Source organism: Stegostoma tigrinum, chromosome 14, assembly GCF_030684315.1.
Source record: "Stegostoma tigrinum isolate sSteTig4 chromosome 14, sSteTig4.hap1, whole genome shotgun sequence".
NCBI lineage: Eukaryota > Metazoa > Chordata > Chondrichthyes > Orectolobiformes > Stegostomatidae > Stegostoma > Stegostoma tigrinum.
Window position 1 is genome coordinate 51,747,961 of NC_081367.1, and position 23,168 is coordinate 51,771,128.

Here is a 23,168-nt window from a genome sequence, read left to right on the forward strand (position 1 = left end):
TCCTGCTTTTCTTTGCAATAGTGTCATGGGACCTTTTATGTCTACCTAAGAGATAAGGCAAGGCCTCAGATTAATGTATCCAAAAAATGGCATCTTTGACAACACAGCACTCTCTTAACACTGCATTAGACTGCCAAACTAGATTTTTCGGCTCATGTTTTTGGAACGGGGCTTCAATCCAGAATGTTTTGACTCAGGAGCAAGAGGGCTAGCTACCAACTGAGCTGTGACTGTTTCTTAACAGTGTTTCAAACAATTAATTGAATTAGAGATGTGATACAGAAGAACACCTAAACTGAAAAATATAAGTCACTGATGTTAAGGAAAAGGTTTAAACCAATCATTTGCTTACTGACCCAGGTCAGCCAAATTCCAATAGAGGTAGGCACAAAAAGTGGTTATTTATTATTGTAACAATTCATTGTGATGTAGAAAAATATTACAAACATTAAAGTGTAGCAAGAGTTCCTTTGCAATTGCCAAAGATAGTGTAGCTCCAAGTCTGCCTCCCTGTACAACTGAGATTCATTTTTCCATTTTATGAAGCAGCCATGAAAATAAACTATGTGCATTACTAATTACTGAAAATTTAACATGCAGTAATAAAAATATCAAAGTTTGTTGTTGACAACATTATTATGAATGTGGGAAGGACCAATAAAATTCATCTTCAACCTGACCCTACTGTCACATTCAACCGTTGTACTTTTACAATGCAGAACAAATGCACACTCTAAAATTTGGCCTACAGTTGGTGCCTACACATGAAGGGAAGCTGCAAATAAGTTCCTCGTGATTTTTCACTCCTTAATTTTAAAACTTGGAAAGTCATAAGGAAAAGCCTGTGATCTGTTACTTCAACAGCTGGTAAACAAGATTCCCTGCCGGAGTATGCATTCATAAATGTTGAACATCGGTCATAATCGATCTCCAATCAGTGTTGGATACCATTGTAGGTAGGATTAAAAAAGACAGCACGATATCGAAATAAGAACTCCTAATTCCACTTCTATTTTGTAAACAAATTGAAGGAGGTTTAGATGGTTAGCTCCTAAGGCAGAATATTTCAGAGTAATCGTGGTACTTTTATAAAAGCAATGAATTTACTTGCAACAACTCATAACGATCAAACACGATCACATTTAGATTTTTTAATTTTTGCAAACTTCAGAACTGTTAAAACATGTATTAACCACATTAAAGCTTAAAATTCTAACAAACCTTGTTAAAAAGGGAAAAAAAATTGCTGTGGCATGAGAGCTTTGTTGCAGTCAGAAGTGCAACTCATTCCTTTATCAAAGATGATTCTCTGCTGAGCTGACGTACCTTGTTTGGTACTACTTTGCAAGAACATTTTACATAACAAAGAAACTGACGTGTTGCTTAGATTTCTTTATAGAAGTCCTTTGTGACGATGAATGTCTGAAATAATATAGACTCTACTTATACAACAACATAACAGCATTCTTCAGTGTTTATCAGTGTGAATTTATAGTTTTTTTGTAACTATCTTCATTCATCGCCATATCCTGCAAGTGTTATCTTTGCTTCCTGCATTATAACAACAAAAAGAAAAAAAATCATTTTTCCTACAGCAAGCAAGCCAAGTGATTTTAAAAACATTTAAGAATTAATAGTGGAAATCAAATGTATTCTTCTACAAATCATTTATTTTTGGACTTGCACTAATTAGCCTTATATAGAAGTTGAATATTGCCAGTAAACACAATGAAAACACTGGTCTACTCAGCTCACAGACCAGGGGCATGCTGGTGATCCTTGGATCAAGAACAATAAAAACTAAATTTACATCAAGTGACATATATATTTTAAATATTGTATTTCATACATATTAGGTAGCGAATTGAAGCATGTAATCTAATACAGGATAGAACTGTTTGCTTGTCTCATCATAAGGACTAATCTTTCCACCAGTGATGAAGTCGTTAGAATAGAAAACAAAAGACCTGTATTTATACAGCACCTTTCCAGACAACTAGATGTCTCATAGCTAATGAAGTACTTTTGACTGTAGTCACTATTGAAATGTAGGAAGTATTAGTGGATAAATAAAAATGTATTAAATCGAACTTTCCTGTACTATTAATTAGGAAAGAATCTTTCTGTGCTTTCCAGGCGCATGGGGAAGAGCAGAAAAAAAGACAATCCTGGACTCATATGGCACATAAAGAGGCCATTCAATCCATTGTGCCTGGGCCAACTCTGAAACAGCAATCATATTACTCCCACTTTCCTGATCTGATCCCATAGCCTTGTAAGGTTTACTTTCCAAGCATCTATTCACTTTTCTTTTGAAAGTTACTGTTAAATTTGCTTTTATCATCATGATGGCAAAAAAATTAATATTATTCAATTATCATTTTATACAATACCTGTGATGATGGCATTTCCTTCATAGTTAAAAGCACATGAGAAAATTTCATCAGTATGACCTTCTAACACCTGAAGACACTGGCCTGTGCGAGGATCCCAAAGCCTGGATGTTTTATCAGAACTGCCTGTAAGAATGCGACTGCCCTGAGGGTTAAAACAAATCTGACAAAAAGCATTGTAATGTAAGAACAATATTGCATTCATATGGCAGCAATTACTCCAATTGTCTAAAAGACTCTAGAGAGTAAAAATTGTACTTTTACAGTTGAAATGCAAATGCTGTCAACTCAAAACATTTTTTTTAAACATGCCTGCTTTGATCAGCTGGTGAGGGCACAAAGTGGGTTTCTTGGAGCTGATTTGTTCCAAGCAATGTGTTGCTGTCTATGCCACATGTTTCCTGACTTACCCACAATGTTTTCTCTAAACTGTGCATTTGCTCACTTCAAGGTTCTACACCAATCGTGACACTGGCTTCCAGTTCTGGAAGTCACTGTCATACAGCTGGAAAGAAAATTAGAGAGAATGCTGCTCATCCCCATAATCTTTGATTCCCTTACTAATTAAAAATCTGTCTCTCTTAGCTTTGAGTTCTACAAACAATCCAGCCTTTACAGCCCTCTATGGTAAAGAATTCCACAGATTCAATACCCTGAGTGAAAATGGCCCTTTATCTCAACTTTATCCATGCTAATGTATTACCCCAAACTCCATGAGTTCTTATTTTGCTAGGAAGTCTCAGAAAATAGAAGCAGCCCATTTGGCCCTTCAGGCCAGGTATGTCATTCAGTGTAATCAAAGCTGATCATCCAACTCAGTACCCTCTTCCCCTTTCCTCCCATACTCTTTGCTGACTTTAGCCTGAAGGACTACATCTAACTTCTTGAAAACATCCAAAGTTTTGACCTCAACAAGTTCTTGTGACAGAAAATTCTGCAGATTCATAATTTTCTGGGAGAAGAAACTTCTCCTCATCTCAGTGCTAGATGGCCTATCCCATATCCCTAAACTGTGGCCATTGGTTCTGGTCTCCCCGATCATTGGGAATATCTTTGCGTTTAACCTGTCTAGTTCTGCTAAAGTCTTATGAGAGTCCCCTTCAGTCTTCTAAACTCCAGGAATATAGTCCTAACCAAACAAGTCCTTCATCACAGGTCAATTCTGCTTCTACAGGAACAAGTCTGTTAAACCTTTTCTTGCGCTCCCTCCATAGCCAGAACATCCTTGCTCAGATAAAGAGGCCAAAACTGCAGAAAACACTCCTCGTGTGGTTTCACCAGTGCCCTGTACTATTGCAGCTCCTTTACACAAACATACCAGTTGTCTTCTTCACAAATTGTTGCACCTGTGACAAGTGTACAAGGACACCCAGGTTGTGTTGCACCTCCTCCTTTCCCAAACTGTCACCATTCATACAATAATCTGTGTGAGCTACCATGACAGACACCAGTTAGAAATCAAAATATATTACATATCCTGGTTTCCCTTTATCTATACTGCTTGTTACCTCCTCAAAGAAGTGTAATAAATTGAAAGTAAAACTCCTCTGGGGTTTTTAGAGCAATAAAAAAGTTTAAACATCAACATTGCTCAGTTCTGGCCTTTATCCTCTTTTGTCGGTGTTGGGACAAAGGTTTACATTTGATTAAGAGCTATTTCAAACATTTCAAGGTTAAACAGCTCTAAAGCTTCACGGCAATTGTGCAGAAATACTTAACAAACAGCATTTGGGGAACAGTTATCCTGAGAATAATGACGTTAACTGAAATCCTACATCCTTTGGTCACAATGTCTTCACTTATGCCATGAACTCGAGACTGACATACACATGGCTGCAATAATGAGAAAAAGTCCTAAATGATAATCAGACTACACAACACCTATAAGCATTGTTTTCATTGTTATCCCACTTACTCCATGAGATTTTTTTGTCACCGTTAATTAATTGCTGCTGGATAGTAAGTAATCTTGTTTCCCTTAGTATGATATTGTAAATGAAACAATGGGAGCAATTTTAACTTGAAAAGTGAGTGGATTGTGAGTGGTAAAAAGTATTCATATATTGTGGGAAGATTGGATTGCTGCTGGCTTCTCAATGAGTGCGAAGCAACAATGCCTCAAAAGACTTGGGATTTTCTGTCAGCTGATCATAGACACTTGCAGCCTCCTGGAACATGATCTCCTGCTAAATGCATCATAATGTCATGCATTACCACGGCCTGTCAAAGACATTACAGCATTTCACTCTTTTTTCTCACCTCTGTCACCTCGCAGAAATTTGCACATTATATTTTCAGAGTGTCATAATATGGTGAAGACCAAAGTTTGACAGGGCCTACACTAAATTTTCAACTGGTCTTTCCCGTCAGAATAAGTGGGCACTTGTGTTTGTCATACTGACTAGCTTTAGAGAACTGTTTTAATCCAAGAACTCCAGCCACCTTCACATGCTGAGGATTCCACTCCATCAACGTTCAGTTCATCCACAACCTCAAAATAAAACATGCAAACGTGTGCAAGATGCCAAGACAGCTCACACAGCTACTCTCGGATGATCTGGTCGATGATACGCACCAGGACGCCAGACAGTGATGCCCTAGAGAAAGACATCTGATGACTAGGACAGTGATAGATCAAACAATAGGTATGTTGAAGATGTGTTTTAGGTGCCTCATCAGATCTGGCAGTGACTTTCATTACGAACTAATCTGATATATTGTGGGAAGCTTTGCAAGAATATCGGGAATGTAGAGTGAATCTGAAACGAGGCATTAAGAGGGCTAAGAGAGGACATGAGATATTGCTGGCAAACATGGTTAAGGTAGATCCCAAAGCCTTTTATTCATATATGAAGAGCAAGAGGGTAACTAGAGAAAGGATTGGCCCACTTAAGGACAAAGAAGCAAAGTTATGCGCTGAGTCAGAGAAAATGGGTAACATTCTCAACGAGTACTTTGCATCGGTATTCACCAAGGAGAGGGACATGACAGATGTTGAGGTTAGGGATAGATGTTTGCTTACTCTAGGTCAAGTTGACATAAGGAAGGAGGAAGTGTCGGGTATCCTAAAAGACATTAAGGTGTACAAGTCCCCAGGTCCGGATGGGGTCTATCCAGGTTACTGAGGGAAGTGAGAGAGGAAATAGCCAGGGCCTTAACAGATATCTTTGCAGCATTCTTAGACACGGGTGAGGTCCCAGAGGACTGGAGACTTGCTAATGTTGTCCCCTTGTTTAAGAAAGGCAGCAAGGATAATCCAGGTAATTATCGACCAGTGAGCCTGACATCAGTGGTAGGGAAGCTACTGGAGAAGATACTGAGGGATAGGATCTATTCCCATTTGGAAGAAAATGGGCTTATCAGTGATAGGCAACATGGTTTTGTGCAGGGAAGGTCATGTCTTACAACTTAAGAGAATTCTTTTCAGGACGTGACAAAGTTGATTGATGAGGGAAAGGCTGTAGATGTCATATACATGGACTTCAGTAAGGCGTTTGATAAGGTAGGCTGATGGAGAAAGTGAAGTCACATGGGGCCCAGGGTGTGCTCGCTAGATGGATAAAAAAAGCTGGCTAGGCAACAGGAGACAGAGAGTAGTAGTAGAAGGGAGTTTCTCAAATTGGAGACCCGTGACCAGTGGTGTTCCACAGGGATCTGTGCTGGGACCACTGTTGTTTGTGACATATGTAAATGATTTGGAGGAAGGTATAGGTGGTCTAATCAGCAAGTTTGCAGATGAGACTAAAATTCGTGGAGTAGCAGATAGTGAAGGGGACTGTCAGAGATTACAGCAGAATATAGATAGATTGGAGAGTTGGGCAGATAGAGTTCAATCCGGGCAAATGCGAGGTGATGCATTTTCGAAGATATAATTCAAGGGCGAACTATACAGTAAATGGAAAAGCCCTAGGTAAAATTGATGTACAGAGAGATCTGGTGTTCAGGTCCATTGTTCCCTGAAGGTGACAACGCAGGTCAATAGGGTGGTCAAGAAAGCATATGGCATGCTTTCCTTCATTGGACGGGATATTGAGTACAAGAGTTGACATGTCATGTTGCAGTTGTAAAGGACTTTGGTTCGGCCACATTTGGAGTATTGTGTACAGTTCTGTTTGCCACATTGCCAAAAGGATGTGGATGCTTTGGAGAGGGTGCAGAGGAGGTTCACCAGGATGTTGCCTGGTATGGAGGGTGCTAGCTACGAAGAAAGGTTGAGTAGATTAGGATTATTTTCATTAGAAAGACGGAGATTGAGGGGGAATCCTGATTGAGGTCTACAAAATCATGAGGGGTATAGACAGGGTGGATAGCAAGAAGCTTTTTCCCAGAGTGGGGTCTCAATTACTAGGGGTCATGAGTTCAAAGTGAGAGGAGGACAGTTGAAGGGAGATATGCGTGGAAAGTTCTTTACACAGAGGGTGGTGGGTGCCTGGAATGCGTTGCCAGCGGAGGTGGTAGACGCAGACATGTTAGCGTCTTTTAAGATATATTTGGACAGGTACATGGATGGGCAGGGAGCAAATGGACACAGACCCTTAGAAAATAGATGACAGGTTAGACAGAGGTTCTCGATCGGCACAGGCTTGGATGGCCGAAGGGCCTGTTCCTGTGCTGTAATTTTCTTTGATGTCAATAATGATTGTCTGCTATGGCTTGCACAGCACAGCATTAAGCGGTGGATCTCTGGTGATGGAAAGTTGCTGAGCACACTGTTTCTTCAGAAAAACAGGAGGTGCTGCATTAGAAGCAGGAGAGTGAGGTGGGTAATATGGCAAAAACCTTATCAATTGCATACAAAGCTAGCTAAGACGTCCAGGTCAGCTTGATTCAGGAATAATTCAGTTAAACAGAGGCAGGCACTCCTCAGGGAGCCAAATTGTTAACCCATTTAGCCTCCTCCCATCTCTTGTACAAAGCTGTCCCAAAATTAACAATTAATCCTGTTCATAATTACCAATTGCTCAACTCTAACTCTTATCATTCTTCACAAGGCAGAAGAGCTTGTTCTAATCAGTGTGAGAAGATGGGCAACATGGGGAAGAGAACCAATCTAATACACTTTATTGTACACAAAAATGAGCAGAAAATTAACAAGTTAACACTGTATTAAAAACTAATGTAATATTCCTTTCTTAACTGTCCTATGTGGTGTAATACCTGTGACTTCAACAGAGGTACGGTCAGGCTGCTCATATCTTTGCTGTGACTGATCGATGTTCGTGGTTGATGTCCTCTCAGCTTTGGAGCCCAAAAGAGCCTTGCCAATGATTTCCAACTAACTCCACCCCTGGATCTATACAGGGTCAGCCATGGTCATCAGTGTAGGAGACAGTACACCTTTCCTCTAACAATGAACTAATGAGCACTTTGTTGAACAGCCAAGTTTAAGTTTTCATCAATCCTGATTAACATGACAAATTAAATGTGGAGCCCACTGACCAGCACACACTTGACCAAATGTTAAATGGATCCTCCACGAAAGCGATCAATCTTTCTATGCGTGTAGATATCAGCTCAAAGTACGAAAACACCACAGGTAAAGACAGACTCTTCCAATATGTCTCCAATCTTGCATACTACAGCTAGACATTTTGACAAAATCTCACCAATGTCTCAATGTTGCTCTAGAGACGTCCTCTTCATCAACAGTGCCAAGGTTTAGCCTTTGCATCTCAGAACAGAACCCTCCATTAACGTTATTTTTGCCACCTGCTCCTGCTCACTTGTGATATGTGAGATATCCTGTGAGTTCCCAGCAATCAACATTCCCTTTCTTCATTGTACGCTGCCTATAAGGCGAAGGTCCCAATAATATTTTGCTTGACTGTGTACACGTAGTAACTTAAAAGCATAGACTTGTTCTCGGCCTTCGTGGGAATGGCTGGATTGGCTACACGTTTAAAGGGAATATTGCTAACGAGCTGTCTTGCAATTTCACTTAGATATGTATATGAGTTGGTGAGCAGTGTACATGAGTTTCAATCCAGTACATCCTCAGTCTGAGTCACTATGTCTGAGGAGTCTTCACCCTCTTTGGGTGTCACTTTCTATGTGACACTAAAGAGCCATGGAAAATAAAGACTAAGACTGTATTGTAAGAGGTAAGAGGGTGATAATTCGTAATTGTACCCATTACATTGCAATGGTTTCTGATATAAAGTCAAATTGAGTAAGTATTACATGCCATGTGGTTGTTATTTAATTTTATCACGGGTTAAATGGGAGATCCCATTTCCAGTGGTTAGTCATTCCAAATCTTGGTGTTTGTCTTCAGCACCTGATCCTCCACAATTGTCATTATGGAGATTACTGGAGAGCCATTTCCACTTGTCTGCTTTTCCTTCGTATTCTCTGCTCTCTTCTACTGCAAGGAAGAAGAGACCTAGAAGCATGTGAAATTTTTGGAAAGGTGGATAGACAATGTTTGTGGAGGATTATTATGAGGGATATATGCACTACTACATTAAAATAATGATTGGTAGCAGTGGTGCATGGTCAAATGTAGATGGAAGGAAGTGTCTTAGCAGGGAGGAAAGAACTTACTTGCAAAATAGGTTCATACAAAGAATGATGTGCGAGAGTAGGCTTGAAAGCAGAACAAAAGGGATTGTGAGAACATTCAGATCAGGTCATACTTGAATGTTGCCACTCATTATTTCTGCTCCATTCAGGTCATTAAACCTCTCTCAGCACTTTATCCAGAGCATGGCAGCATCCCCCTGCTGCTGACCTCTTCAGCAACTTCCTATCAGCCCTTCTTTTATTCTGCAGCAGATTTATTTCTCCCTGCACCCCCATGCCTGCCTGTCTGCCTGCTTTGTTGTATGAGGTTGAGTGGCCCAACCTTCCATCCTCAAAGAAACCACTGAAGGCGGCTCAACAATTAGGACAAGCAGGAATGCACTTCTGTGACCCACTTAAAAACAACTTCTGGTCTATTGTTGCATCTGAGCCCATCCCAAGACTAGACTGACTGGCTAGCTCTTTGTACACACTTGTCTGTATTTCCATTGGATAAATTTGAGTGACGTACCATTGGTACTCATGAGCAATATGAAGCCTGAAGGCAAATTTGCCAGTGTTTGAAGCAAGTGCTTTGCCAATTTTGGGCACTACTCAAGTTCCACCTATAAATCTTATCTTTTAGGGAATAATTCTTCAGCCAGTTTTCTTAAACATACCTTGGAGATTTCTCCTTCATGGCCTTCTAGCTTCACCATACACTTGCGACTTGCTGCACTGTAAACTCTTGCAGTACCTTCAAATAGCGGACACATTTAGCTTTAATATGTGTAATGGAAGTAAGGAATTTTCTTATAATTAATTGCACATTAGAGTATGATAAAATTCAAAAGCCATTATTGACAGGGAATAAGTCAAAGTACTAGCTGCTCCCTGGCTTTTAGGCGCCAGATAGGGATGACATCAGAAGCCAATAGTAAACTTGTAATTCCTTCCAAAGATTAGTGGACTGCTGATCTAGCCAAGGACATATCATGGATCTACCCTCATCCAAATTTCTGTTCAATGGACTCTCTGTCATGGTGCAGGTTCAAAAGCATTGACACAGCGGCTCCTATACCTTTATGGGCGGCATGGTGGCTCAGTGGTTAGCACTGCAGCCTCACAGCGCCAGGGAACCGGGTTCGATTCCAGCCTCGGGCGACTGTCTGTGTGGAGTCTGCACATTCTCCCCGTGTCTGCACGGTTCCCTCCGGGTGCTCCGGTTTCCTCCTACAGTCCAAAGATGTGCAGGCTAGGTGGATCAGCCATGCTAAGTTGCCCGAATTGTTCAGGGTGTCTGAGTTATGGGGGATGGGTCTGAGTGGGATGCTTCAAGGGGCAGTGTGGACTTGTTGGGCCGAAGGGCCTGTTTCCACACTGTGGGGAATCTAATCTTTACATGGACAGATCACCTAATCTTCTGCCATTACTGAAGACGCTGCAATATTCCACAACAAATACACTCATGCACCCCTAAAAACACTGCAGAGTACTTTCAGACACTTTGCAATGGAACTAAATTTTTAGAATATTTTTACAATCAAGATCCTTGGCCCTTTAAATAACTCTGCTGCTGGCTTACTTACTCTTTCATGCTTCTTTTCTCAAGAATGGACATGTAGGCATCACCAGATAGCTTTACCTAAAATTGGAATCCTGATATTGCATGTTGGTTATGTTGTAGAGTTACCGCCAACTCATGTTGAAGAGATCAGAGGGGATGTAATTGAGTGTGCCCAAGTCAATGGAGGGCTCCAAGTGGACAGTGCAAGCTGAAACTAAAAGAACTGCAGATGCTGTAAATCAGAAACAATAACAGAAATTGCTGCAAAAGCTCAGCTGGTCTGGCAGCATCTGCAAAGAGTTTTGGGCTTGGTGAACCTTCTTCAGAATGTTGCCTGAGTTCTGAGGACGGGTCACTGGACCTGAAAAGTTAACTCTGATTTCTCTTCACAGATGCTGCCAGATCTGCTGAGATTTTCCAGAAACTGCTGTTTTTTTTTTGTTTCTGAAGCCCACATGCAGCCTTTCCTCAGAAAAGTAGGATGGACCTTTGCACTATGGTCTTATATCAGATGTATAACACTGTATTATATTCTGCCTTATAAGATTTCTTACACAGTGTAAGTGACAACATTTCACTGAAAGAGGGGCATGATGCACCAACACATAAAATAAGTATAATTAACACGCTATTCCTTTTCATGAACCCAACTATTAGTGTACCTACCATCGGCTGATGCAGTTGCTATAAGTTGCCCTGTGTAATCAAAGCAAACATCCAGTACTTCGTCTTCATGTCCAGACAATGTTGCCACACATTTTCCACTGACAGCATCCCAAAGCTAGAGAATAATCAATATTTGTGAACCAAATTAATTAACTGTTGAAGGCTCTTTGAATGAAAGAAATATGAAATATCTTGCTCTGCACTTCAAACAACAGAAGAAGCAGTTAATCTGCTCAAAGGTTTGCCATTGCACCAGGAGGTGCATAAAAAGGCTTGGAACTGAAATTGCAGAAGATAGGGTGCAGTGGGTTATCATTAAGTACAAATTATCCATGACAAGAAACACAAGTGGAGCAGGACCATCATCTGTTCTGTTCAGGTCAGTTCATTTCAGAAAAAGACCCTTCAATACACATTCAAGGTTCTAATGCCTGTTCAATAGCCACCCTTACCACTTGACAAATGTCCCAATCAAATTTCAGATCAGTAATATTTAAGGTGAATTGGAATGTAGGCAACTGGATGCCTAAATTAGGACTCATGGCAATCACCTTACTCTTGTAAAGCAATATAATCAAGATTCAATTTCTACCTCTAACTGTCCTACACTATGATATATGGGGCAATTTCTTCTTTCCCTGACTAGCATCAAAAAATCACTATGATAATGCTAAGAAAAAAGGACCAGGGAAACATTAAGTTGCAGGGTTCGGAATTTACAATGTTCTTATCCTCTGCTCCAGTTTTGATTTGATACTACCATTCACTCAGAAAACTAGCATCCTACACTTGGAGTTCCAGTGAAACTGCTGGGAGATGTACAAGAGTCTGCATGAAAGCCTCTTGTATATTCTAGCTACTCCCATGAACAACCCTCTGATCAACGGCAAGGGTTCACCACAGAAGAAAACTGCAGATATGAGCCTATTCTTGGTCACAATATGATACAGCAAATTGGTAGGGATGTGCTATGTTAATAACTGCCAGACTTAAACTATAACTACATTACACAGCCTAAGAGAAATCATGAAACAAATAAAATGGCAGAAATTAAATGATAGGAAATACTTTTAACAACTGGAAACTTGTTCTTATAAAGCAGCTTTAATGCAGTAATGCCCTCCCAAAGCCTGATATACAATAAATAAGATTAAATTGTAGCAGAGGTACAAAACTGGATAGCTGAAAAATGAATAAAGATTGGTCAAAGAGATAGATTCTAAGGAACAACTCAAAGGAATAGAGAGAGATAAAGAAGTGAGAGATTTAGGAAGGGAATTCCTGAGCTTAACTGAAGTAACAGTGACTAATGGGGAAGGGATAAAGATTGAGGATATGGAACATTTGCAGGAAAATTCAGAAGTTTGTAGAACTGGAAGAGATTACAAAGGCAGGGAGAGGCAAGGCCACTGAGAAATTTAAACATAAAGACAAGAATTTTAAAGATGACACAATGCTGGAAGGGAAACCATGTATATCAGTAAACACAGGGACAATGAATGAAGAGTGAATGGAATTCCGGGTGAGACCTTGGTATTGGCAACAAAAATGGAGATGACCTCAAGCTCACAGAGGTGGGAGACTAGCCAGGAAAACACAAGAACTGTCAAGGCTGGACTTAAACAAGGCCTGAACACTGGTTTGAGCGGAAAATGAGTGGAAGCAGAGCAATACTGCAAAGTAAGTCTTGCTAATAGAGTCCTCAGCTCAGCATGAGGTCAAATAGAATGTTGAGGTTACAAATTGTCAGTTCCAACCTCAAAAAGTAGACAAGAGCAATTATTACATCAGTGGCTAAAGAAGCTGAGATGATGCTGAGGACTGAAGAATATAGCATTAGGCTTCCCAATGTTTAATAAAAGAAATGCCTGGTTTCCAACAATTGGTGTAGGAAATGCAGCATGGTAATTACAGACAATGGAGAGGACAAGCCAAGTGGTGGCAAGTTGCAGCTGATGTCATCAATCTACATGTATAATTTGACATTTTATTTCCAGAGGACATTTCAATTTATGTATCAAAGTAGAAACAGCATGAAAAGCCCTCCCAATACCTCAGTAAACAGTGTTTTTTTTTCTGCTCAGCACAGGCTCAAAATAAATCATGATCCCTCAACCCATTAAAAAAAATGAAACACACCACACAGTTGTTTTCATCACTTCTTGTTCAACAATAAAAGACAGTTGCCAGGAATCAAGACCTGAATATTGGTAGCACTAACCCATTCACAGTTGGCAAAATTAGATAGCCATACAAATTTATCTTCAAGTTTGTTATTTTAATTTTAAAGTTGAGACAATTTTTAAAATTAAAAATGAAGTTCAGACCCACAATCTGAAACCAGTGCAATTTTCTTAATAAAGCTGCAAGCATTTATAGAGTATGGCAAATGATTTAGTGAGTGTCTTACTGTGCAGGTTTTGTCCATTGATCCTGTAGCAATGAGCGAACAATCCCAGTTAAACTGTGCACTGCTGATCTCTCCTCGATGTCCAATCAGAGTATGCATTCTCCTAATGGATCAGAGAATTAAAAACAGCCAGTTAATATTCTCTAACTATTGATTCAACATGAACAAGTGTTAAACTCCTGTTCTAGATTAGGAAAAATAGGAAAAGGAATAAACAAGCAAATTATAGGCCAATTAATTTTACTTCACTTGTGGATACATTCTGGGTTATAATACATGAAGTAATTAACAAACACTTAGAAAGGCATGGGCTAAACAGGGATAATCAGTATAGATTTATAAAAGGAATTAACTTTTAAAATATTTGTTGTACTTAATTAATTTTCTTTTGTGTACAAAGAAACACAATGGATGACATTTGTGTCTCTTTGTTTTCAGATAATGAATGGAACATAATAAAAGACACACAATATTAAAACAATGGAAATATTGGGATCAGAAGGAATACAAGGAGATTGAAAGGCCAGTAAGAAATGTAGAGATGATTGGTGGCATGTGGATGTTGTTTTGACCCAAGGGTTTATGTTGAAATTATGTTTTCCATAATTTGTGTAAAGATATAAGACACTATAGGTTACTTTATAAATAAGGATTTTTCATTTAAATGCTGTAAGGTGCAAACTGATCTATCTGATTAAGCAGTTTACACACCTGCCAGATCCCACATCCCAAACAGAAACGGTATGGTCAAAGGAGCCTGTGATAATCTTGTCCCCTGTTGTATTAAATGATAAAGAAATGATTTCAGCTGAATGTCCCTGAAAGAAAAAAAATACGTTTATCAGAAAGCAACAAGTTGTATTTTTGAAGTGAAGTCACTGTTATGTGGACAACATGGCAATTAATCTAACTACTTCAAAGTCCCACAAATAGTAATGTGATAAGTTTCAGATAATGTTCGTAGTATTTTTGGTTGAGACCTATAATTAACTAAGACATAAAAAGAACACCTCATAAAGGGACCCTTTAATACCAACTGAGGAAATAGACAGAATCCTGGTTTAAAGTCTCAGCTAAATAGTGGCACCAATGTAGGATCGAGCTAAAATCCCCAATATCTAAAATACTGGATTTTTCAAAACTTTTAAAAGGTAAATGAAAGCTGGAATAAGTCTGCAACAAATATACATCCAGCAGGTCTGAGAATGGAGATTGCTGTCTGGGACTATTGTTCAGTCTGGATTCCCAATTTACACCTCCTCTCCAAAGGAACAATCAACCAAAACCAACTAACCTCACATCATTCTGAGGAAGATTCACCGGACCTGAAACATTAATTCTGATTTCTCTCCACAAATGCGGCCAGACCTGCTGAGCTCTATCAGCACTTTCTGTTTTTCTTTCTGATTTTCAGCATCCTCAGTTCTTTTGGGTGTTATTTAGACCCAAAAGCTCAGGCTACACAGCGCACACAGATGGGGCCTTTAGAGACAGTGGACATTCAAATTTGATCAAAACCAATTCACGCATACTCTAATGATCGGAAAGCCAACTTAATTCTGAACAGAACATCAAGAGATTACAGAAATCTACAAATTTGAGGGGAGATAAGGAGGGACACTGTCACTAGAAATGCCAGCCCTGATCTCAACTGAGGAGAAAGTCAGAAGTCATACAACACCTGGTTAAAGTCCAACAGGTTTATTTGAAATCCCAAGCTTTCGGAGCGCAGGCCTTTCATCAGGTGAAGTCACTTCACCTGATGAAGGAGCTATACTCCGAAAGTTTGTGATTTCAATTAAAACTGTTGCACCATAACCTGGTGGCGTGTGACCTCTGACTTTGTCCACCCCAGTCCAAAACCGGCACCTTCACACCGCCTGAGGAAGATGGCCTTTTTCAACAACAAGCTTCTGCATGAACTGTTTCCCCACAGGTTTCAACACCCAACAAGCAGCTTCCAAAGCAGGACCCAAGAGAAACCAAATCGAGAGGTTGAACAGAGAAGCTGAATTGGGAAGCTGAACCAAGAGCTTCATTGGAACAAAGGACATCTGGAAAGGGGGAAGCCAACCAGTTCTATCTGAACAAGAGCTTGCAGACACAGGCCTGTTCCAAACCAAGAGAACTAACTGCAAAAACTTCAGAAAGCAGGCACACTTCAAAACCATGTGATGAGCGTAAACTACAAAGATCCCAAAGTTCTAACCTAGCTAGCAGGAAGAGGAGGGTGGGCGGTGATAGTGCATTGGGACCCCAAGGGTAGGAATTCTGATTAAAGAGTTTGAAATCAAACCCTGTTCTTTCTTGTTTCTCAGTAAGATACTGTTCTTATGGTGGTTATCTAGTTACTAGTTATATTTAGAGTTCTAGTGTTCCAGTGTGTATAGACTGGAGTACACTTATTTGGTTGTGAACCAGTGGGAACCACATTATTAGACATCAATGAAAATAAACTTAGCAACACAAATCAGATTAATTTAAATTTGACTAATATCCAACAAAACACTAAAGTTGATAAAAACACTGATTATTCTCAAAAGTATAAAGGCCTTAAATCTGTCGACCCACACTGGTTCATGCAGATTCTTCATCAGCCATTCAGAACTTGATTTACACCATCATTGCCAATCACTCGCTAAAGTGTATGATTTTCCACCAAAGAAATTACATGTCACTGGTCATTTCAGCAGATACCTCATGCAACACATCTTTTAACATACAAATGCTGTCGGACATAGGCAGACACACGGTCCTTGACAGATAGTAGATCCACTTCCAGTGGTAAGGAAACCTCAAGGACTAGGGAACTTCCAACATCTGTAGCCTTCATCCTCCATCGCAGCCATTGATATCTATGAGTATCTTCCACCTGGATCACAGTTGAGGACTTGTTCTGGATTGTGCTTCATCTGGTTCCTACACCCCAGCCTTACCATCATGGATGGCCCTACCAGGACTTGAGAACTGCTTCAGAATCAATGTAACACTCAAGCTCTCCACCATAGCAAGGTGGCAATCCATGGAAAGGTCTTAGAGTCACAGAGTTGTACAGCAAAGAAACAGTGCTGTGTTGGTCATTCAATCCAACTCGTATGCACTGACCTGAAATCCCAACCTGACCCAGTCCTAGTTGCCAGCATTTGGTACATAAACTTTCTAAACACTTCGTATTCATGTACCCATCCAAATGTCTTTTAAATGTTGTTAGTGCAAAAACCTCCACCACTTCATCTGGCAGCTCATTCTATATACGCACCATCCACTGCATGAAAACTCTGCCCCTTGGGTCCCTTTCAAATCTTGGCCCCCTCACCTTAAACCTAAGCCTTCTAGTTTTGGGCTCCACTACACTGGGAAAAAGACCTTGACTATTCACTCTATCCATGCCCCTCATGATTTTATAAAGGTCTATAAGGTCACCCCTCAGCCACTGAGGCTCCAGGGAAAATAACCCCTATCTATTCATAAACTCTCTATAGCTCAAACCCTCAAACCCCAGCAACATCCTTGTAAGTTTTTTCTGTACCCTTTCAAGTTTAATAACATCCTTCCTTTAGAAAGGCAAACACAACTGAACACAATATTCCAAACGTGCCTTATGTCAGACATTCATAGAGTCATACAGCATGGAAACAGATCCTTCGGTCCAACTAGTCTTTACATAGAGTGGTGGGTGCGTGGAATGCACTGGCGGCAGTGGTAGTGCAGTCAGATACATTAGGGACATTTAAATGACTCTTGGATAGGGACATGGATGATAGTAAAATGTAGGGTATGCAGGGTAGTTTGATCTTAGAGGAGGATAATAGGTTGGCACAACATCGTGGGCCAAAGGGCCTGTACTGTGCTGTACTGTTCGATATTCTATGTTTGAGTCCAGACTGACCATAATTCCAAACTAAACTAGTCCCACCTGCCTGTGTTTAGCCCATATCCTTCCGAACATTTCTAATTCACGTATTTATTAAATGTGTTTTACATATTGTAACTGTACCTGCATCAACCCACTTCCTCTGGAATTTCATTCCACACACAAACCACTCTGTGTAAAAAAATGCTCCTCATGTCTTGTTAAAATCCCTCTGTTCTCACTTTAAAAATATGCCCCTACTCTTGAAATCCACCAGCCTGGGGAAAAGACACCTGCCATTCACCTTATCTATACCCTCATAATGCTACAGGCCTCTGTAAAGTCACCCTCCTACTGTCCTTAAAACGCAACCCTCTATTTCTGGCAACATCTTGTCCATCACTCTGCCAAGTTTCTGTCGTAGCGATGTCCTGTACAGCTGCAACATGACAGTCCAACTTCTATAGCCAATGCACTGACCAATAAAGGCAAGTGTACCAAAAGCATTCTTTACTACCCTGTCTACCTGCAACTGCATTTTCAAGGAACTACGAACCTGCACCCCAAGGTCTCTTTGCCTGGCAACACTCCCCAGGGCCTTACTATTAAGTGTATAATGCCCAGATGTGCCTTTTCAAAATGCAGCACCTCACACTTATCTAAATTAAACTCCATCTACCACTCCTTGGCCATCAACCCATCCAATCAAGGTCCTATTGTACTCTGAGATAACCTTCTTCACTGTCCACTATACCACCAATTTTAGTGTTTTCTACGGACTTAGATTAGATTAGATTAAATTAGGTTCCCCACAGTGTGGAAACAGGCCCTTCGGCCCAACAAGTCCACACCGCCCCTTGAAACATCCCACCCAGGCCCATTCCCCTATAACCCACACATCCCTGAACACTACGGACAATTTAGCATGGCCAATCCACCTAGCCTGCACATCTTTGGACTGTGGGAGGAAACCGGAGCACCCGGAGGAAACCTACACAGACACGGGGAGAATGTGCAAACTCCGCACAGACAGTCACCCGAGGCTGGAATCGAACCCGGGTCCCTGGCGCTGTGAGGCTGCAGTGCTAACCACTGAGCCACCATGCCGCCCCTACTTACTAACTATTCCTCCTATACTCACATCCAAATCATTTATATAAATGACAAAAGCAGTGGAACTAGTACCAACCCTAGCAGCCCATTGCTGGTCACAGGCTTCCAGTCCAAAAAACAACACCCCACCACCACACTCTATCTTCCTATCTTCAAAATAATTGTGTAACCAAATAGATAGACTTCTCTGGATTCCAAGTGATCTAACCTTGCTAATCAGTCCATCATATGGAATCTTGTCAAACATCTTGCTGATGTCTTAATTTACAATAATCTGTGACATAGCAGATGACAAATGGCAAACGAATATTAGCAAATCATGCTCCCTACATAATGATTTGAATGGACAAAGGGCTAAAGGAACAATATTAAAAAGTAAACCATTGTTTGTCTACGATCAAAATTACTACCATAGGGGGAGGTAGTAATGTAGTGGTATTATCACTGAACACCCGGGCTGGTGACAATGGCTTGAGTCACAGCATGGCAGATGGTGAAATTTGAATTACAAGCAAATCTAATTTTATTGGCCTAAAAAAATCTGGTTTATGAACGTCCTGTTAGGAAGGAAAATCCACCATCAAAACACTTGCTCTGGCTATCATATGACTCCAGATCTGTAATAGTAGGACTGACTCTTAAATATCCTCTGAAATTGCCAAGCGCACTACTACTTTGTTCTCTGTACTAGACAGGTCACCCAGTATCAACCAAGACACCAGAATCAGCAGTACAACAGTACTGTGAATTCAACTACTCATCAACACATTCCCCTGCCACTACACAAACCAATGATACTTACGTTCTATGAACGAATGAATAAAATTAAAAAGAAGAATTTGTAGCATTTTTCTTTATACATACTGTTAGTGTAACAGACTCTTCTCCAGACTGGATGTTCCAGAGCTTTGCTGTCGTATCCATACTGCCTGTTGCTACCAGGGTACTTTGAGGATTAAATGATAAACATACCTGGAATAGATTTTTTTGAAAAAAAATTAAAAATATGAATCTCTAGAAAGAAAAATGTTCAACAGTTTCATAGAACAATTAAAAATCATACTGATTTATATTAGGCCTTTCGCAAATGGTACCAACTGCCACAGTTGTTTCTGACAGTACTCTTGGTATAATTAAAAGGCTTACATAAAACTGTATCCAATCACGGAAATAAAAACATTTCAACTCAACAAAATCAGAACCACAGATTTTTAGACATAATCAGAACTTCTCAGCTAAACCACTGAATTTTTTTTTGCAAGCATTAATTTGTTTAAAATCATTATTCTTACAGTTATATAAAACACCAAAAAAAGCACAGTATTGATTGGAGCATAAATGCTAAAGATACTAAAGTGGATGCTGCAATGAACTAAACTACAGAGCAGTACAAGTTACTAATTTAAAGAGATGTAGGTTAGGGTATCTTAGGTTATGTAACAGTTGCCCAATAATTAACATACCTTCTTCCAATTTTCCTCACGCATTCCCTGGTCCACTCTCACAATAACATGAAATTCCATTATTATCAGAATTCAAATGAAGGCCAAAAGTGGCACAATAAAGTCTCCCATTCAATGCAATGGATGCAAGATCCATATATTTGCACACATGTAAGGTTTATAAACCTTATATGCTTTTTAAGTTATAAATATTGTCATTGGAAGATTCAGGATTAACATGATTTTTGTTTTCTGGTTTGAGTAGAATGGAAATTATATAAATGAATAACTGCAGTTAGTTGTTAAGTCTGAGCTCTAGAACCCAAGGAATATTTTTACGGATTATAAGGGTTCTTCAATTGCATTTTTTGGTATAATTACTGAAAAGAACTAAAGTCCAGCCTAGTAACATTCTTCTATCCTTAAAGAGGCCTTTCATACTCAGAGGATTACTACTGCCTTTGGAGACAATATAAGTGGCCTTTCATACTCATATTATCTCCAAAGGCAGTAGTAATCCTCTGATTATCCATGTTCACAACTGAGTTTGTGTATCTACTGAAATGGGTGACATGTTAAAATGAATACATTGCATTTGTTTTTCACTATTTAGGGAAAGAACAAAGCACTACAACCACAAGGAAACCTAAACAAAAACATAAACAAAGAATTTAGTGGATTCAGTGCAAGACTAAAACATGGTAATGCAGAAAGTAATGAGATATAAGACAGATAGGTCTCCAATTTTCAACTTTGAAGTGTTCAAAACAGGAAATTGCAGGCGTGTTAGCAAGATTTTCTAAAACTCACCAGACTCAGCAATTACCCCTTTGGATTAGAAAATTAGAAATGTTAATTCATTCCTTCAGAAGGAGGGAGGTAGGAACCAAGTAACTACAGGTCTCTAAGCTTGATATCAAGATGGTGAAATCTCTTTTATCACTAAGGACAGAGTAACTGAACACTTGGACAAGTACTGGACACTTGGACAAAAAGGGGTGATGTTGATTCATAAAGGGTGTGATCTGTTTGACTAAGTAAACCTTTTCAGGGAGGTCATTAATATAGTGGTTCAGGAGGGTCTTGGAATATTGACAATATGGGCCTATGGGGGAACTTGACAGGATCCCTCACAGAAGACAATTAGCACACTGAATTAGATGTAATTTTACCACATGGGTTACTGAATAGCAAATGAAAACTGAAATAACTGTGGATGCTATAGATCAGGAACAAAAACAGAAGTTGCTGGAAAAGCTCAGCAGGTCCGGTACCGTCTGTGAAGAAAACATCAGTCAATGTTTTGAATCCAGTGACCCTTCCTCAGAAACGGTGGTGGCTGGGAAAACGTTGGTTTGTATGCAGAAAATAAGGAGGGAGATAGGGTACGGAGTAAATGATATGATAAAGGGTAGAGCCTGAAGAGAGAGAAAAGCACTTAGATAGACAAAGGAGTTGATAACAAGCTGACCAGCAGGATGAATAGCTGTTAGTGGGGACTGTTAGTGACTAATGCAACAACTCAGGGATACCGATGGCCCTCTGGAGCCTTCATTCCCTCCCCTTCTGTCTGACTCCATCCCCTCCCACAACCCCACCTCCTTTTGGATATTCACCACCCCTCTGAACCTTCCACTCTTTAATGCTGAACGTTCTGCACTCAGCAAAGACCTCAGCTTTAATCCTCTGCATCCCCACCTTAACAAATTTCAGCACGTCATGAGGTTGAACTCTGCTTCCACCGTCCTTGCCTCCATGCCCATTTTTTTGGGCAAGATTCCTCTCCCCATCCCACAGACCCCCTTGCCCAGTTCCAAAACTCTCCCTCCACCTAGACCCCTCCCTCTGGCCTTTTACTTGCACTCAATCTATTCATTGAGAACTGTCGAAATGATATTGGTTGCCTCAATTTTTCTGCCCCCCATCACCAAATCCAACTCCTTTCCTTTCGAACTGACTGCCCTCCATGTGCTTAGATCTAACAGTGACTTTGTTATTAAGCCTGCAATTAAGGGTGGTGCTGTTGTAGTCTGGCGTACTGACCTCGACATTGCAGAGATTCAGCGCCAGCTCTCCTCCTATCTCCCCTGGACCATGACCACACCATGATGCATCCGGCCACTGTATCTACTACGGTAACTGATCTCACTTCATCTCGTGACCTCACCCTACTACCTCCAAGCTAATAGTCCCCTAGCCCCACACAGCTCGCTTCTACCCCCTTCCAGATAAACACAAACAGGACTGTCCGGGAGACCTGTTGTTTCAGTCTGCTCCTACCCAACAGCACACATCTCTTCCTACTTGACTCAGTCTTCTTTTCCCTGGTTCAATGCTGCCCACATACATCCATGGCTCCACTGACGCGTTATGCCGATTTTAAAAATTCCAATTTGCCAGCTCCAAGCGCCTCCTCTTTAGCATGCAATCCCTTTACACTCATAGGTTGCTTGCTTTTATTGGGCAGTGCTTTGAGTTTGGAGTTGGGATGTCATATTGAGGCTGTGCAGGACATTGGACAGAGTACTTTAATACTGTTTGCAATTCTGGTCACCCGACTATTGGTAAGATGTTGTGAAACTTTAAAGGGTTTGGAAAAGATTTACAAGGATGTTGCCAGGGTTAGGGGTTTGAGTTCTAGGGTGAGCCTGAATAGGGTGGGGCTATTTTCCCTGTAGCTTTGAAGGCTGAGGGGTGACCTTATAGAGATTTATAAAATCATGAGGGGCATGAAAAGGATAAATAAACAAGGTCTTTTCCCTGGTCTGGGGGAGTCCAAAACTAGATGGCATAGGTTTAAGGTGAGAGGGAAAAGATTTAAAAGGGACCTAAGGGACAATCTTTTCATGCAGAGGATGGTACATGTCTGGAATAAGCTGCCGGAGGAAGTGGTGAAGGCCGGTACAATTACATCATTTAAAAGGAATCTGGATGGGTACATGAATAGGAAGGGTTTGGAATGACGCTGGCAAATGGGATGAGATTTATATAGGATATCTGTTCAGCATGGACAAGTTGGACCAAAGGGTCTGTTTCCATGCTGTGCATCTCTATGACTGTGACTCTGACAAGTTGAAACATCCATTTCCCACCAGGATGGTCTCAGAGCTCTCTGCTTCTTCCTGGAACAAAGACCTGAGCCATCTGCACCCACCACCACCCTTCTCCGCTTGGCCAAGTTTGTCGTCACCCTCAACAAATTATCTTTCTGAAGAAGGGTCTA

At 40.4% G+C, this 23,168-nt stretch overlaps 2 protein-coding genes across 5 annotated transcripts in view; one reads left to right on the forward strand and one right to left on the reverse strand.

Moving 5' to 3' along the window:
* Positions 1-2,251, forward strand: part of sphkap (SPHK1 interactor, AKAP domain containing) — a 439,339-nt gene extending 437,088 nt beyond the window's left edge. For all 3 annotated transcript variants that reach the window (XM_059651148.1, XM_048541821.1, XM_059651147.1), the window contains exon 14: positions 2,137-2,251. The gene's annotated coding sequence lies outside the window, so the exon portion shown is untranslated. The remainder of the gene's footprint in view (positions 1-2,136) is intronic.
* Positions 351-23,168, reverse strand: part of daw1 (dynein assembly factor with WDR repeat domains 1) — a 51,815-nt gene continuing 28,997 nt past the window's right edge. Inside the window, exons 7-13 of one of the 2 annotated variants that reach the window (XM_048541865.2) lie at positions 19,368-19,475; positions 14,249-14,355; positions 13,538-13,640; positions 11,128-11,242; positions 9,575-9,651; positions 2,394-2,538; positions 351-1,551 (exon numbers count right to left, since the gene is read on the reverse strand). In XM_048541865.2, coding sequence (XP_048397822.1) covers positions 1,517-1,551; positions 2,394-2,538; positions 9,575-9,651; positions 11,128-11,242; positions 13,538-13,640; positions 14,249-14,355; positions 19,368-19,475 — 690 coding nt within the window. In that variant the 3' untranslated portion in view covers positions 351-1,516. Of the gene's footprint in view, positions 1,552-2,393; positions 2,557-9,574; positions 9,652-11,127; positions 11,243-13,537; positions 13,641-14,248; positions 14,356-19,367; positions 19,476-23,168 lie in introns of both variants that reach the window. The other variant, XM_048541864.2, reaches the window with a different exon arrangement.